Source organism: Sus scrofa, chromosome 1 (genome assembly GCF_054392235.1).
Source record: "Sus scrofa isolate SSC_HxYL_T2T_F1_AM1 chromosome 1, Sscrofa_HxYL_maternal_Yorkshire_Landrace_v2.0, whole genome shotgun sequence".
NCBI lineage: Eukaryota > Metazoa > Chordata > Mammalia > Artiodactyla > Suidae > Sus > Sus scrofa.
This window is the reverse complement of record NC_139383.1, coordinates 44,447,506-44,461,847: the sequence shown is the minus strand read 5'-3', so window position 1 is coordinate 44,461,847 and position 14,342 is coordinate 44,447,506. Positions and strand designations below refer to the sequence as shown.

The window sequence follows — 14,342 nt, the reverse complement described above, 5'->3', positions numbered from 1 at the left end:
TGAGTAACACATAAAGGAATGACAGTGATATAGCTTTGCTTGGTGCAAAATATATTAACTTCAAAGCATCCACGAGCATTAGTTGAATAGACAGCAAACCACAGAACCAGAACACAGATTTGCACAAGCAACAACAATTCTAGCCACCTGTGAAAGGATTTTGGAATGGATTTTTAAAGAAAAATGTCTTTCCCCAAAACATTCTGAGAAATCTAGTCATTCACTCTTTTATTGAAAAGTCCCCAGGGCTACTCCAGAGCTATCCTGAGTAGAAACATCTCAAAGACCAGATCTTGAGAGCAAGGAGATTACTGACAAAGCCTAAGGGATGGACAATACAGTCCTCCTGAGATACCATTATCTTTTTTAAGTGAATTTTATAATATTTATAGTTGTACAACCATTATTGCAACCTAATTTTACAACATTTCCATCCCAAACCCCCAGCCCATCCCTCCTCTGCAAACCTGTTTCCTTTGGTAAACGTAAGTTTTTCAGTCTGTGAGTCAGTTTCTATTCTGCAAATAAGTTTATTATACCCTTTTCTTAGATTCCACATATAAGTGATAGCATATGATATTAGTGTCTCACTTCTAACTTCACTTAGCATGATAATTTCTAGGTCCATCCATGTTGCTAAAAATGCCATTATTTCTTTCCTTTTTATGACTGAATAATATTTCACTGTGTATATATACCACACCTACTTGATCTACTCCTCTATCAATGGACATTTAGGTTGCTTCCATGTCTTGGCTATTGTATATAGTGCTACAATGAACATTGGGGTACATGAATCTTTTTGAGTCATATTTTTCTCTGGATAGATGCCCAAGAGTGGGATTGCTGGATCAAATGGTAGTTCTATTTTTAGTTTTTTGAGGAATCTTCATACTGTTTTCCATAGTGACTGCACCAATTTATATTCCCACCAACAGTGTAATAGGGTTCCCTTTTCTCCACAACCTCTCCAGCATTTATTGTTTGTAGACTTTTTGATGATGGCCATTCTGGCAGGTGTAAAGTGGTACCTCATAACAGTTTTGATTTGCATTTCTCTAATAATGAGTGATGTTGAACATCTTTCATGTGTTTTTTGGCCATGTGTATGTCTTCTCTGGAGAAGTGTCTGTTTAGATCTTCTGCCCATTTTTTTATTTGTTATTTTTTTTGGGGTATTGAGCTGCAGGAGGTATTTATATATTTTGGAGAATAATCCCTTGTCAGTCACTTCATTTGAAAATATTTTCTTCCATTCTGTGGGTTGTCTTTTCATTTTTTTAGGTTTCCTTTGCTGTGCAAAAACTTTTAAGTTTCATTAGGTCCCATTTGTTTATTTCTGTTTTTATTGTCATTACTCTACGAGGTAGATCTGAGAAGATATCTCTGTGGTTTATGTTGGAGAGTGTTTGGCCTATGTTTTCCTCTGAGAGTTTTATAGTATCTTGTCTTATATCTAGGTCTTTAATGCATTTTAAGTTTATTTTTGTGTATGGTGTTAGGAAGTGTTATAATTTCATTCTTTTAGAAGTAGCTGTCCAGTTTTCCCAGCACTGCTTATCAAAGGGGCTGTCTTTTCTCCATTGTATATTCTTGCCTCCTTTGTCATAGATTAGTTGACTGTAGGTGTGTGGGTTTAATTCTGGGCTTTCTATCCTATTCCACTGATCTATATTTCTATGTTTGTGTCAGTACCATACTGTTCTAATGACTGTAGCTTTGTAGTATAATCTGAGGTCAGGGAGCCTGATTCCTCCAGCTCCATTTTTCTTTCTCAGGATGGCTTTGGCTATTCTGGGTCTTTTGTGCTTCCAAACAAACTTTAAAATATTTTGTTCTAGTTCTGTGAAAAATGTCCTTGGCTATTTGATAGGGATTGCATTGACTCTGTTCCTTGTCTTGGTAATATAGTCATTTTTGACAATATTGATTCTTCCAATCCAAGAGCATGGTATATCTTTCCATCTTTTTGTGTCATCTTTATTTTTTTCACCTGCATCTTATGATTTTCAGAGTACAGGTCTTTTGTCTCTCTAGGTAGGTTTATTCCTAGGTATTTTATTCTTTTTGATGCAATGGTAAAAGGGATTGTTTCCCTAATTTCTCTTTCTGATCTCTCATTGTTAGTATGTAGAAATGCAGTTGATTTCTTTTTTTTTTTTTTTTTTTTTTTTTGGCTTTTTGGCTTTTTGGCTTTTTGCTATTTCTTTGGGCCGCTCCTGCGGCATATGGAGGTTCCCCGGTTAGGGGTCTAATCGGAGCTGTAGCCGCCAGCCTACGCCAGAGCCACAGCAACGCGGGATCCGAGCCGCATCTGCAACCTACACCACAGCTCACGGCAACTCCGGATCCTTAACCCACTGAGCAAGGGCAGGGACGGAACCCACAACCTCATGGTTCCTAGTCGGATTCGTTAACCTCTGCGCCACAACGGGAACTCCAATGCAGTTGATTTCTATGTATTACTTTTGTATCCTGTAGCTTTACCAAATTCATTAATGAGCTCTAACAGTTTTCTGGTAGTATCTTGGGATTTTCTAAGTACAGTATCATGTCATCTGCAAACAGTGATAGTTTTATTTCTTGCTTTCCAATTCAGATTCCTTTTATTTCTGTTTCTTTTCTGATTGCTGTGGCTAGGACTTCCAAAACTATGTTGAATAGTAGTGGTGACAGCAGATATCCTTGTCCTTTTCCTGATCTTAGCAGGAATTCTTTCAGCTTTTCACCATTGAGAATGATGTTAGCTGTGGGTTTGTCATATATGGCCTTTATTATGTTGAGGTAAGTTCCCTCTGTACCCATTCGTCTGAGGGTTTTCATCAGAAATGGATTGGATTTTGTCAAAGGCTTTTTCTGCTTCTATTGAGGGGATCATACAGTTTTTATTCTTCAGTTTGTAAATGTGGTGTATCACACTGATTTGCAGCTATTGAAAAATCCTTACATCCTTGGGATAAATCCCACTTGATCATGAGTACAATGCTTTTAATGTATTGCTGGATTCAATTTGCTAGAATTTTGTTGAGGATTTTTGCACCTATGTTCATCAATGATATTTGCCTGTAATTTTCTTTCGTGTGTGTGTGGTGTCTTTGTCTGGTTTTGGTGTCAGGGTGGTGGTAGCCCTATAGAATGAATTTGGGAGTATTCCTTCCTCTGAAATTTTTTGGAAGAGTTTAAGAAAGATAGGTGTTAACTCTTCTCTAAATTTTTGATAGAATTCACATGTGAAGCCATCTGGACTTTTGTTTGTTAGAAGTTTTTTATCACAGTTTCAATTTCAGTACTTGTGATTGGTTCATTCATCTTTTCTATTTTGTTTTCATTTAGTCTTGGAAGATTGTACTTTTCTAAGAATTTTTCCATTTCTTCCAGGTTGTCTGTTTTATTGGCATAGTGTTGCTTGTAGTAATCTCTTATGATTATTTGTATTTCTGTGATGTCCATTGTAACTTCTCCTTTTTTATTTCTAATTATATTGATTTAGTCCTCTCTCTTTTTTTCTTGATGAGTTTGGCTAAGGGTTTATCAATTTTGTTGATCATTTCAAAGAACCAGCTTTTCGTTTCAATGATCTTTTCTATGGTTTTCTTCATTTCTGTTTCATTTATTTCTGCTCTGAGCTTTAGGATTTCTTTCCTTCTGCTAACTTTGGGTTTTGTCTGTTCTTCTCACTCTAGTTGCTTTAGGAGTAAAGTTAGGTTATTTATTTGAGCTTTTTCTTGTTTCCTGAGGTAGGCTTGTATTGTTATACACTTGCCTCTTAGAACTGCTTTTGCTTCATCCCATAGGTTTTGGATTGTTGTGTCTTTGTTGTCATTTGCTCCTAGGTATTTTTTAATATCTCTTTGATTTCTTCAGTGATCCATTGGTTGTTTAGTGGCATGTTGTTTAGTCTCAACATGTTTGTGGAGTTTTTTCCTGTTGTTGATTTCCAGTCATGTAGTGTTGAGGTCAGAAAAGATGTTTTCAATGTTCGTAAATTTGCTGAGGCTTGATTTGTGGCCCAGAATGTGATCTATCCTAGAGAATGTTCTGTGTGTGCTTGCAAGAATGTGTATTCTGCTGATTTTGGATGGAATGTCCTATAAATATCTATTAAGTCCATCTGGTCTAATGCATCATTTAAGTCCTGTGTTTCCTTGTTGATTCTCTGTCTGGATGATCTGTCCATTGCTGTAAGTGGGGTGTTAAAGTCCCTGCTATTATTGTGTTATTGTCAATTTTTCCTTTTAAGGCTGTTAGCAGTTACCTTATATATATATTTGCAATTCTTATATCTTCTTGGATTGATCCTTTGATCATTATTTAATGTCCTTCTTTGTGTCTTATAATATTCTTCAAGGTCTTGTCTGATATGAGTATTGCTATTCCAGCTTTCTTTTGATTTCTGTTTGCATGGAATATTTTCTTCCACCCTCTCACTTTCAATTTGTATGTATCCCTAGAACTGAAGTCTATGTCTCTTGAAGACAGCATATATATGGTCTCATTTTTGTATCCATTCAGCCAGTCTATATCTTTAGGTGGAGCATTTAATCCATTTACATTTAAGGTAATTATTGATATGTATGTTCTTATTGCCATTTTATTAATTGTTTTGGATTTTTTTTTTTTTGGTCTTTTTTCTTCCCTTCTTCTTTTGTTCTCTTCTCTCTCTCTCTCTTTTTAATCTTTTTTAGGGCCGCACCCACAGTACATGGAGGTTCCTAGGCTAGGGGTCTAATCGGAGCTGTTGCTGCTGGCCTACACCACAGCCACAGCAATGTCAGATCCAAGCCACATCTGTGACCTACACCATAGCTCATGGCTATATATACTCTCTCTATATATATGAGATTGTTTTAGGTTGTTGGTCTCTTAATTGCATGTCCAGTATCTTGAATTTATACCCTTCTCTTCTCATAATTTCTCATTTTAGTAGCATATTTGTGTGTAGATGATTTCGTACCTTTACTATGTGTATGCTTTTACTGGTGAGCCTTGTCATTTGTAATATTTTTGTTTCTACTTGTGGCATTTTCTTTTCCACCTAGAGAAGTTCCTTTAGTATTTGTTGTAAAGCTGGTTTAGTGGTGCTGAATTCTCTTAGCTCATGCTTGTATGTAAAGCTTTTGATTTCTCCTTCAAATCTGAATGAGAGCCTTGCTAGATAGCATAATCTCAGTTGGAGGTTTTTTCCTTTCATCACTTTAAGTATATTGTGCTACTCCCTTCTGGCTACAGAGTTTCTGCTGAAAAATCAGCCAATAACCTTATCAGGGTTCCCTTGTATGTTATTTCTTTTCCCTAGCTGCTTTCAATATTTTCTCCTTGTCCTTAATTTTGGTCAGTTTGATTAATCCATGTCTCAGGGTGTCCCTCCTTGGGTTTATTTTATATGGTACTCATTGTGCTTCATGGATTTGAGAAAGTGATTCCTTCCCCATGCTCAGAAAGTTTTCGGCTATTATCTCTTCAAATATTTCCTCTGTCCCTTTCTCTCTCTCTTCTCCTTCTGGCACTGTAATACAGATGTTGGTGTGTTTAACATTGTTCCAGAATTCTCTTAGATTGTCTTCATTTATTTTCAATCTTTTTTCTCTTTTCTGTTCTGCATTGGTGACTTCCACCAATCTGTCTTCCACCTCACTTATTCGTTCTTCTGCCTCCTGTATTCTGCTGTTGTTTCCTTCTAGTAAATTTTTTATTTCAGTTATTATATTTTGCATCTCTTCTTGCTTAATCCTTAAATCTTCTATTTATTTTCTCAATGTTTCTTGTAATTTATTAATCTTTGCCTCCATTTTATTTCCAAGATCTTGAATCATCTTTACTCTCATCAGTCTAAAGTCTTTTTCATGGAAGTTTGTAATCTCTAGATCACTTAGCTGTTTTCTTTGGTTTTTTCTTGCTCCCTTTTCTGAGTCATAATTCTATGGATTTTCATTTTGTATAGATTTTTGGTGTGGTCTCCTTTTTGCAGACAATAACGTTGTAGCCTCTTTTGCTTCTGATGTCTGCCCCCTTGTGGCTGAAGTTGGTATGGTGGCTTGCTGCAGGCTTCCTGATGGAAGGGACTGCTGTCTGCCCCCTGTGGGTGAGCCTCTGCAGTATAGTTACTTTTCAGTCTGTGGGCCTCCTGCCCAGCAGATATGGAGTCGCCTATATATCATGTAATTACCCCTCCTACCATCTCGTTGTGGCCTTCTCTTTGTATTCTGAAATAGGATATCTTTTTTGATAGTTCCAGTCTATTTTGTTGAAAGTTGTTCAGCAGTTGGTTGTAATTTTGTTGTTTTTATGAGAGAAGGTAAACTGCAGTCCTTTCTACGCCACCATCTTAGTCCCATCTCTCTGATGCTATTATATTAAAATCCTTTTACAAAAATAAAAGTTTTTTCTCCTAACATTTTTTATGGAGACATAAAAAATATACTTTCTTTTTATTTAGACTCAGGTGGCTCCAAAATAGAATTAAGGAATCTTTTCATTATTTGACAGGAGTGATTAATCTCAGTCTGGTGTGTAAATTTCCATTTCTTTTAAATATCTGTGTTAGAATCTATATATGCAAATGTTAGGAATCTTATCCAATATATCCTATGAAATCAAGGGTCAAATGACTCAGCAATTTGTTTGTTTATAAATGATATGTCTGTGTTATGTATATTTTATCTCATTGACAACAAAAAAAGGCTAAAAAATAAGAAATTTTTAAGAATTATCCTTGATAGAAATAGTGTGAATAGGTTATTTCTGCTTTTCTTTTGTAATTTTTGTAACTTCTAAATTTTCTATAGTGGCCATATATTATGATGATTAGAAAAAACAAAATTCAGAAATTTAGATGGATATCTAGAGAGCAACTAAATAGGATCAAGAAGAATAGATATTGCTTCTAGAAGCTGAGGAAGTAAAAATAACTTTTGGAACCACTTCTATATCAGTGTATTTTGTAGTATGAGCTTCAAAATAATGAACTCAACTATTGAGCAGTTACCATGTGCCTGGAACTATTCTCACTACTTCCCATGAATTATCTCATTTAATGTTCACAACAAGCCTAAGGATAGGACAATTGGTAATATTCCCATTTTTCTGATAAGGAGACAGACATAGAGAAGTCAAATAACTTTCCTAGGAGTTACACAGTTTTTAGAGCAGTCAATACCAGAAATTGATTGAAAATAATAAAACACCTAATCATCACAAAATAAGAAGCTCTAAAATATCAAATAGAATTCCTAAAGACTATAAAAACAGACAGAAATTAAAATGCTCCTGGAATTCCCTGGTGGCACAGTGAGTTAAGGAGCTGTTGTTGTCACTGAAGTGGCTCAAGTCTCTGCTGTGGCACAGGTTCGATTCCTGGCCTGGGAACTTCTACATGCCATGGATGCACCCAAAAAAAAAAAAAATGCTCTTAAACTGTGAGTCTATTCAAGATAAAGCAAACTGTGTAAATCTCCATATTATGTTTTAATTTACTTAATTAATTATGACAATCAAATACAACTTAGAGAAATTTTGGTTATACCAAGATCTAACCATAACAGTATTTCCTTTCAGTTTCTACCTGAATGACTCACAATAAGCAGAAACAACATTATCATAAATATACAATAGCACTATTTAGCATTATTAAATTATCAGATTTTTTTTTGGCCACACCCATGGCATGTGGAAGTTCTCAGGCCAGGGATCAAACCCATGCCTTTGCAGAAGCCTGAGCTGCTGCAGTCAGATCCTTAACCCACTATGCCACAGCAGAAACTCCCAGATCTTATTTTTAATATGTCACCTTTTTCCCAGAAAACCAAGGCTGTGCCTGTAGTATAAGGGAACTTTCCCCATTTAGCCTGGTACTTTCAACCGAATAGAGTGTGGTCCAATAGAGATATCCACCAACTGAGTCGACCACCATGTCATTCACCAACAGCTTCACGTGAGTCACAATGTCTGTGTGTCCTGTCAATACAGACTGCCTTTGTATCTGTAAAACAAATCATAAGTCAGTTAATGATTTTCAAATGGCATTGTTATTTCTGAATAGTTTATTGCAATAGTCAGTTATTGCATTCACCTCTTCATTTGTCCAACCACAAATATTTATTGGTACTATGAGCTGGGGGGTATGCCTAGTCTTGGAAACATAACAGTTATGAGAAAATTACAAGTTATAAGGAAGCTTATTCCTTTTCATCTCTCTAAAAAGAATAGGAGACACTTTTATTTTGAGTTAAAGTACTTGCTCTTCCTAATTATACATCCAGACAACCAACACACTGCTAGATAAGAACGTATTTGATTAGACTCCCTTAAGGAGATGTAAACTCCTGCTCTGCTCTGTCACTGTATCTCCCGAATATTAATTACTACCATTATTGAGTACCTATTATGTACTAGGCACTGTTCTTTTTTTTTTAATTTTTAAACTATTAGCTCTTATAACCCTCATAATAAACCTAAAAAAGATTTCTATTTCCTATTTTTTCACAACTAAATTGGATTCAAAAAATTCAAATAATTTTTCATGGAGTAAAACAGTTTTATAAGAGACAAAGAAAATAAATACTTGAAACCAGTTTTTATACCGCTCTTCCACTTCCTCCTCTAAAACTATTTTCAAACTAAACCCATTTTGGGGAGCATTCTCTGATTAACCCTATTTAGCTCTATTCTGAGTACAAGTCTGTGGCACTCATGAATTCAGACTGTACCATACTGCTTTTCTTCTAAATATACTACTCTGTATGCTGCCTCTATTAATTCATGAATGTATTTTTATGTCATCAAAAGAGCAGGGGCAAGTGGTGGTGGTTGCACAATGCCGAACATTCTAAGAACCACTGCATTTTCCTTAATCAAAGGGTGACTTTTATGGTACATGAATTATGTCTCAATAAAACTGATATATTTTCTATAAAGAGTAGAGACATGTCTATTTTCTTTTTATTTTCTATGGTGCCTATTCTCAAGGCTCTAAATTTCTTGATAACAGACAATGAATAAAGAAATAAATAGACATGTGCCCCCCGATGAGAAAATTATTTCTGTACCATATTTCTTGATCTGTAAGACCAGTGGTCTCATCATCAACCAACCTTTTCTTCAACATGTACCCCCGCACAATGCATAGGGTGTCTTCCTCTGGCCCCAGGCCCACTCTCTGCCCTCTCTACCCTCCTCTGTTCCCCTGAGCCTGACATTGACCTGGCTCCCTTGTTCTCTGGCTCGCAGAGAGGGTCGCCAATGGAAATGACCAGTGGAAGAAGATCAGGGAGCAGAAGGAAAGAGGAAAGGGGGTGCATAAGTACCTCTGTATCCCTTCTCGCCAGACCATACATTTTGGCAGAGGCTGGTTTACATGTCAGCGGCTCTCCTAAAGCTACAACCCTCACCAAGTTCCTCCTTTCCTTTGTCCCTTATGCCTGAGGGTCATCATAACCTCCCATACTTGCCAGCCCAGGGCATGCTTCACCATCTGTTGCTCATTTTTCTTAGTCTTGTCCACATCTTTGAAAATGGTCCCCTTACTTAGTTTCTTTTAATCAATGCCTTTGGAGTGTGCCATCTTCCCCAAGACACCAACCCCCAGTGAACATTTTAATGTATTTATTTTAAGATACTTTCAAATATACATAAGTAATATACCAAATACTGATATAAAATTTCCTTTACACGTAAATACAATTTAATTAAAGTGAGTAGGTTTAGAGACAAATATTAAATAAAGAATAACACAGGTGATACACGGGAATGAAAAAAATCATGAAAATGACATTCTAGTCACTGGAGTGGGTGGCATTGTTGAAAAGCAACCAGGAGTTCCCGTCGTGGCGCAGTGGTTAATGAATCCAACTAGGAACCATGAGGTTGCAGGTTCGATCCCCGGCCTTGCTCAGCAGGTTAAGGATCCGGTGTTGCCGTGAGCTGTGGTGTAGGTTGCAGACGTGTCTCGGATCCTGCGTTGCTGTGGCTCTGGTGTAGGCCAGTGGCTACAGCTCCGATTAGACCCCTAACCTGAGAACCTCCATATGCAGTGGGAAGTAGCCCTCGAAAAGTCAAAAAAGACCAAAAAAAGAAAAAGAAAAAAAAAAGAAAAGCATCCAAAATGCCAGGCTTTAACTTACCACATATGTCTTTCCAGCCCAGTAGAGAAAGTGACCCAGCCACTCGAAAGCTAAAGCCCCTGCTCCTGCAATGTTGGGTATGTGATAATTCTCTGAGATGTCCATCCCATTCAGCAGCCACATGTAAACATCACCTTTTGTGTCACTGTAGTAGAGGCTGTTGTTATACCAATCCATGTCTCAAAACAAAGTGAATCGGTAGCAGTTACTTTTTCATGTATGCCAACATAAACAGGGGGCGTCAACAAGTCAGACATGCACCTCAACATAATGTTTCCGCAGATACTAACACAAATGTTCACTAGAGCCTCAGGAATCTGTCAAGAATGCTTCAATAATGTTATCCCCAAATCTAATCAGTTAAAGTAGAGAGAGGGGTTCATTAAGCATCTCCTCTTTGCCAAACATTGTCCGGGGCACTTTTACATGACTCACTCAACTCTTTAAACACAGCTCTGAAGTGGAAATCATCCTCATTTTTGACATGGCAAACCCAAGACTCAGTGAAATTATCTATTCTGCCCAAGGCCTCACAGATAAAAAGGGGAAGAGCCCAGAGTCAAGCCAATTTCAAAGCATCATTCTTTCCATTAGTACCACACTACCTCCTAAGTCCAACTCATATGTTGGTCAGAAATGCTGTGGTGTGCTTAATGGCCAAAGAAATCAAATGAATAAATACTTATAGAAGAGGCCATCTTCCGAGTTCCCGTGGTGGCGCAGTGGTTAACGAATCCGACTAGGAACCATGAGGTTGCGGGTTTGGTCCCTGCCCTTGCTCAGTGGGTTAAGGATCCAGCGTTGCCATGAGCTGTGGTGTAGGTTGCAGACGCGGCTTGGATCCCGTGTTGCTGTGGCTCTGGCATAGGCCTGTGGCTACAGCTCCGATTCGACCCCTAGCCTGGGAACCTCCATATGCCGCGAGAGCGGCCCAAGAAATGACAAAAAAAAAAAAAAAAAAAAAAAAAAAAAAAGAGGCCGTCTTCAAGCAAGAACACTGTTATACCATCCTAGAATGAAGATTTCACTGTACTGTCTTCTAGGCAAAATTACTCACTTATTCCTTAATTTTCTCTGTCACTTGATTTAGAACTTGACATAGCTGTTCTGTGCTCTGGTTTTATAGCAAACTCATAATAAATTACTTAACTATAGCTGTCTTCATGAACAATATAGGCTGTTATTGTGAGACGACAGTGACAGATTAAAATACACGAGAAGTATATCAAAGTCTCCCTGAAACAGGCATAAATCATTAAATAACCTCACATTCTGTGAAATAATAAATAGCACTCCTTCTGGAGAACTGACATTTTCTTAATGGTGTCACTGGCAGTATAGTTCAGCCAATATTTTTTTTCTTTCGTTATTGACCTAATACCAAAACACTTGATTCTTTTGATCTGTTGAATAGCTCAGGAAGTCTTAAGAGTAGAGATCTGTCATGCGAGTATACAGGGGACTTGGTGTTTACCTGACACGTTTCCTATATCAGAGGATAAGAATTCTCCTGGGCCAAAGCTGTTTAACGGTTTACTCCAAAGCCCATCTTCTTTCACAGCCATGATAAATGGTGGCTCTGTAGCTGTTTGGTTAAAAGACAGGGAAAGAAATATCACCAAAGGCAGATTTTAGATATACATGTTATACCTTAGTTTTCCTTTATAAAGTTAGTCAGCATTTTGAAAAATATTCTGGAAGGATATGAATAATTGTCCTGCTTAAAAGAATTATCTATCGTATTGAACATACTTTCTGATTTTTATGTAAATATTTGAAGTTGAATATGAGCAGAAAGGTGTGGTGATGTTGTCGCCATAGAAATAGCACCATCATGGCAGAATTTTCTTTTTTTTTTTTTTTTTTGCTTTGGCTATTGGTTGCTATGGTCATATTCAGAATATCTGAAAGCAATTGTGATAACAACGGTAGTAAAATGGGTCAGTCATCTTTCCATTTTATTTCAACCAAGACAGTAGAATGCAGCATAATCCACAGCCCCTCAATTGCTCTCGCTGAGATGTTCAGAGTTCAAGAAATGCTATTGCTTAATCAACCATGAGAAAGGGGGAAACCATGAAGAAGAAGCAAATTCTATAGTTTGTTCAAAAATATCTTGGATAGCTTAAATATAAATATCATACAGTGATTTATTGCTTTCCTAGTCTCAGATAATACACATACGCAGGGGTCAGCCCACCCTCATTCTAATTTTTTTACGGTATTGAAGGTGAGGAATTTCAAAGGACACAGGGAAAAACCCTTTTTTTTTTTCTCAGCATCACTCCCTAAATTCCAAACATTTTCTCACCTGGTACCAGGGTAGTTCCTACTGAGGGCTCTGACCAAGGGCCTGGTCCCTTGGGAGAACTTGCTCTCACAGAAACCTTGTATTTTGTAGCACTCTGAAGGTCATGGACATTAAGGATGGTCCCACTTATGTTGCAGAAAACATAAGTGGTTTCAGGAAAGTCTTGGGTTGATACTTTCACTTCATAGGTCCAGTTTTGCCAGGCAGAAGGGCCTAATCAGAAGAGTGAAAGAGAATTACTGACCAGGAGTTCTATCAGCAAGGGCAAATAAAGGACAGTCCGTAGGCATATCTGTAGTTTCACCTTGAGTGGAAGGATAATTGGGAAGTAATGCCTGTGACCGCCCTCATCTCCAGGGATTTTGATGACATAACTGGGACAGCAGCCATTCCACCCCCTCATTTTGTCCCATCAAAGGAGAAAACATGCAGAATTCCCACTGTGGCTCAGTGGGTTAAGAATACCACTAGTATCCATGAGGATGCCTTGCTCAGTGAGTTAAGGATCCAGCGTTGCCATGAGCTGTGGTGTAGGTTGCAGATGCAGCTTGGATCTGGTACTGCTGTGGCTGTGGTGTAGGCCAACAGCTGCAGCTCCGATTCAACCCCCAGCCCAGGAACTTCCATATGCCGTGGGTGCGGCCCTTAAAAAGGCAAAAAGAGAAAGAGAGAGAGAAAGAAACAAGACATGCCCAACAATCAGGGCCACTGTTCCTTTGTCAGTGCTGTATGACTGGCTGCATAGAATTGTTCGGGAGGGAGGGGGCAGGGACAGTGTTCTGTACAGGTGCCTAATAAATAAATGCTTAATGATGACTCTCTAGTATAATTCCCAGGGTTAGTAGAGTATCTCCCTCCTAGGAGAACAAACAATAGAAAAAAAATATTTGGTTTATTCATTTATATCCATCTTTGAGATACACAGCAAACAGGCATCATTAACTTAATCTTAAAGTAAACATCAGCCGATGTTTGCTCAATACTCTAGGGGACCAGGACTTGGCCAACTGCAGCCCACAAGCCAAATCTGAGCCACTGCCTGTTTTTGTAAATAAAGTTGTCCAGGAACACAGCCATAGTTACTGATTTATATATTCTCTGTGACTGCGTACATACCCACAAGAGCAAAGTTGGGTAGCTATAGCAGATACCATATGACTCACAAGGCTGAAAGCATTTACTATCTGGTCCTTCCTTTATAGAAAAAATTTGCCAGCTTTTGTGCTAGATACTGTTCTAAACATTCTACCTATGCATCTTAAATTAGCCTGTATGACAATCTCACAGAAAGACGTAATTAATATTTTCATTTTCCAGTAGTGGAAACATGCACAAAGTGGTTAAGGAACTTGCCCAGGTCATTCTGCTTATAAATGGCAAGACCAGCCTTTGAATCCATGCAGGCTGGCCCCAAAGTGCACCTGTGTACCCACCACACATACTGCCTCTCCAGAGATGAAAATTCAAGCCCAGTGACTCAAATTCATGCAAGATCTCCATGGGTACAAAATCTCCATGGAACCCAAGGGCTCCATCCCCCTGGATAATACATTCCCTCAGACTAGAATGTCACAGCCTGGTTCCAAGAAGATACTCAATAAATGTTCCAACCATTCCATCAGAAGAGACATGGGACACATAGAGATTCTCTTAATGCAAAACTAATAAATGCAGAATATGTAAACACTGTGTGTGAGAGAGAGAGAGGGAGAGGAAGAGCGAGTGCGCTGAGTACTGCTTCTGGTTAATGACTAAGTAGTCACATGTGGGCTCTCAAAACTGAGTTGCAAGGATTTCTTTGTGGCAGCGGGTTGAGGATCTGGCCTTGATACTGCTGTGGTGAGAGTTCGACCCCTGGCCTGGGAAATTCCACATGATGGGAGTGTGCCAAGAAAAAAAAAGAACAAAAGGAA

The 14,342-nt window shown here is 38.1% G+C and overlaps 2 protein-coding genes across 8 annotated transcripts in view; both read right to left on the bottom strand.

Annotated features, from left to right (window-relative positions):
- PHF3 (PHD finger protein 3) overlaps positions 1-14,342 on the bottom strand; it is a 1,103,753-nt gene that overhangs the window by 835,990 nt on the left and 253,421 nt on the right. The gene's annotated exons all lie outside the window — the stretch shown is intronic.
- Positions 1-14,342, bottom strand: part of ROS1 (ROS proto-oncogene 1, receptor tyrosine kinase) — a 124,234-nt gene that overhangs the window by 76,046 nt on the left and 33,846 nt on the right. For 4 of the 7 annotated variants that reach the window (XM_021089103.2, XM_084958253.1, XM_021089108.2 and 1 more), the window contains exons 14-17: positions 12,430-12,642; positions 11,593-11,703; positions 10,119-10,297; positions 7,787-7,978 (exon numbers count right to left, since the gene is read on the bottom strand). In XM_021089103.2, the coding sequence (XP_020944762.2) occupies positions 7,787-7,978; positions 10,119-10,297; positions 11,593-11,703; positions 12,430-12,642 (695 nt within the window). The remainder of the gene's footprint in view (positions 1-7,786; positions 7,979-10,118; positions 10,298-11,592; positions 11,704-12,429; positions 12,643-14,342) is intronic. The other 3 variants (XM_084958263.1, XM_084958267.1, XM_084958272.1) reach the window with 1 other exon arrangement.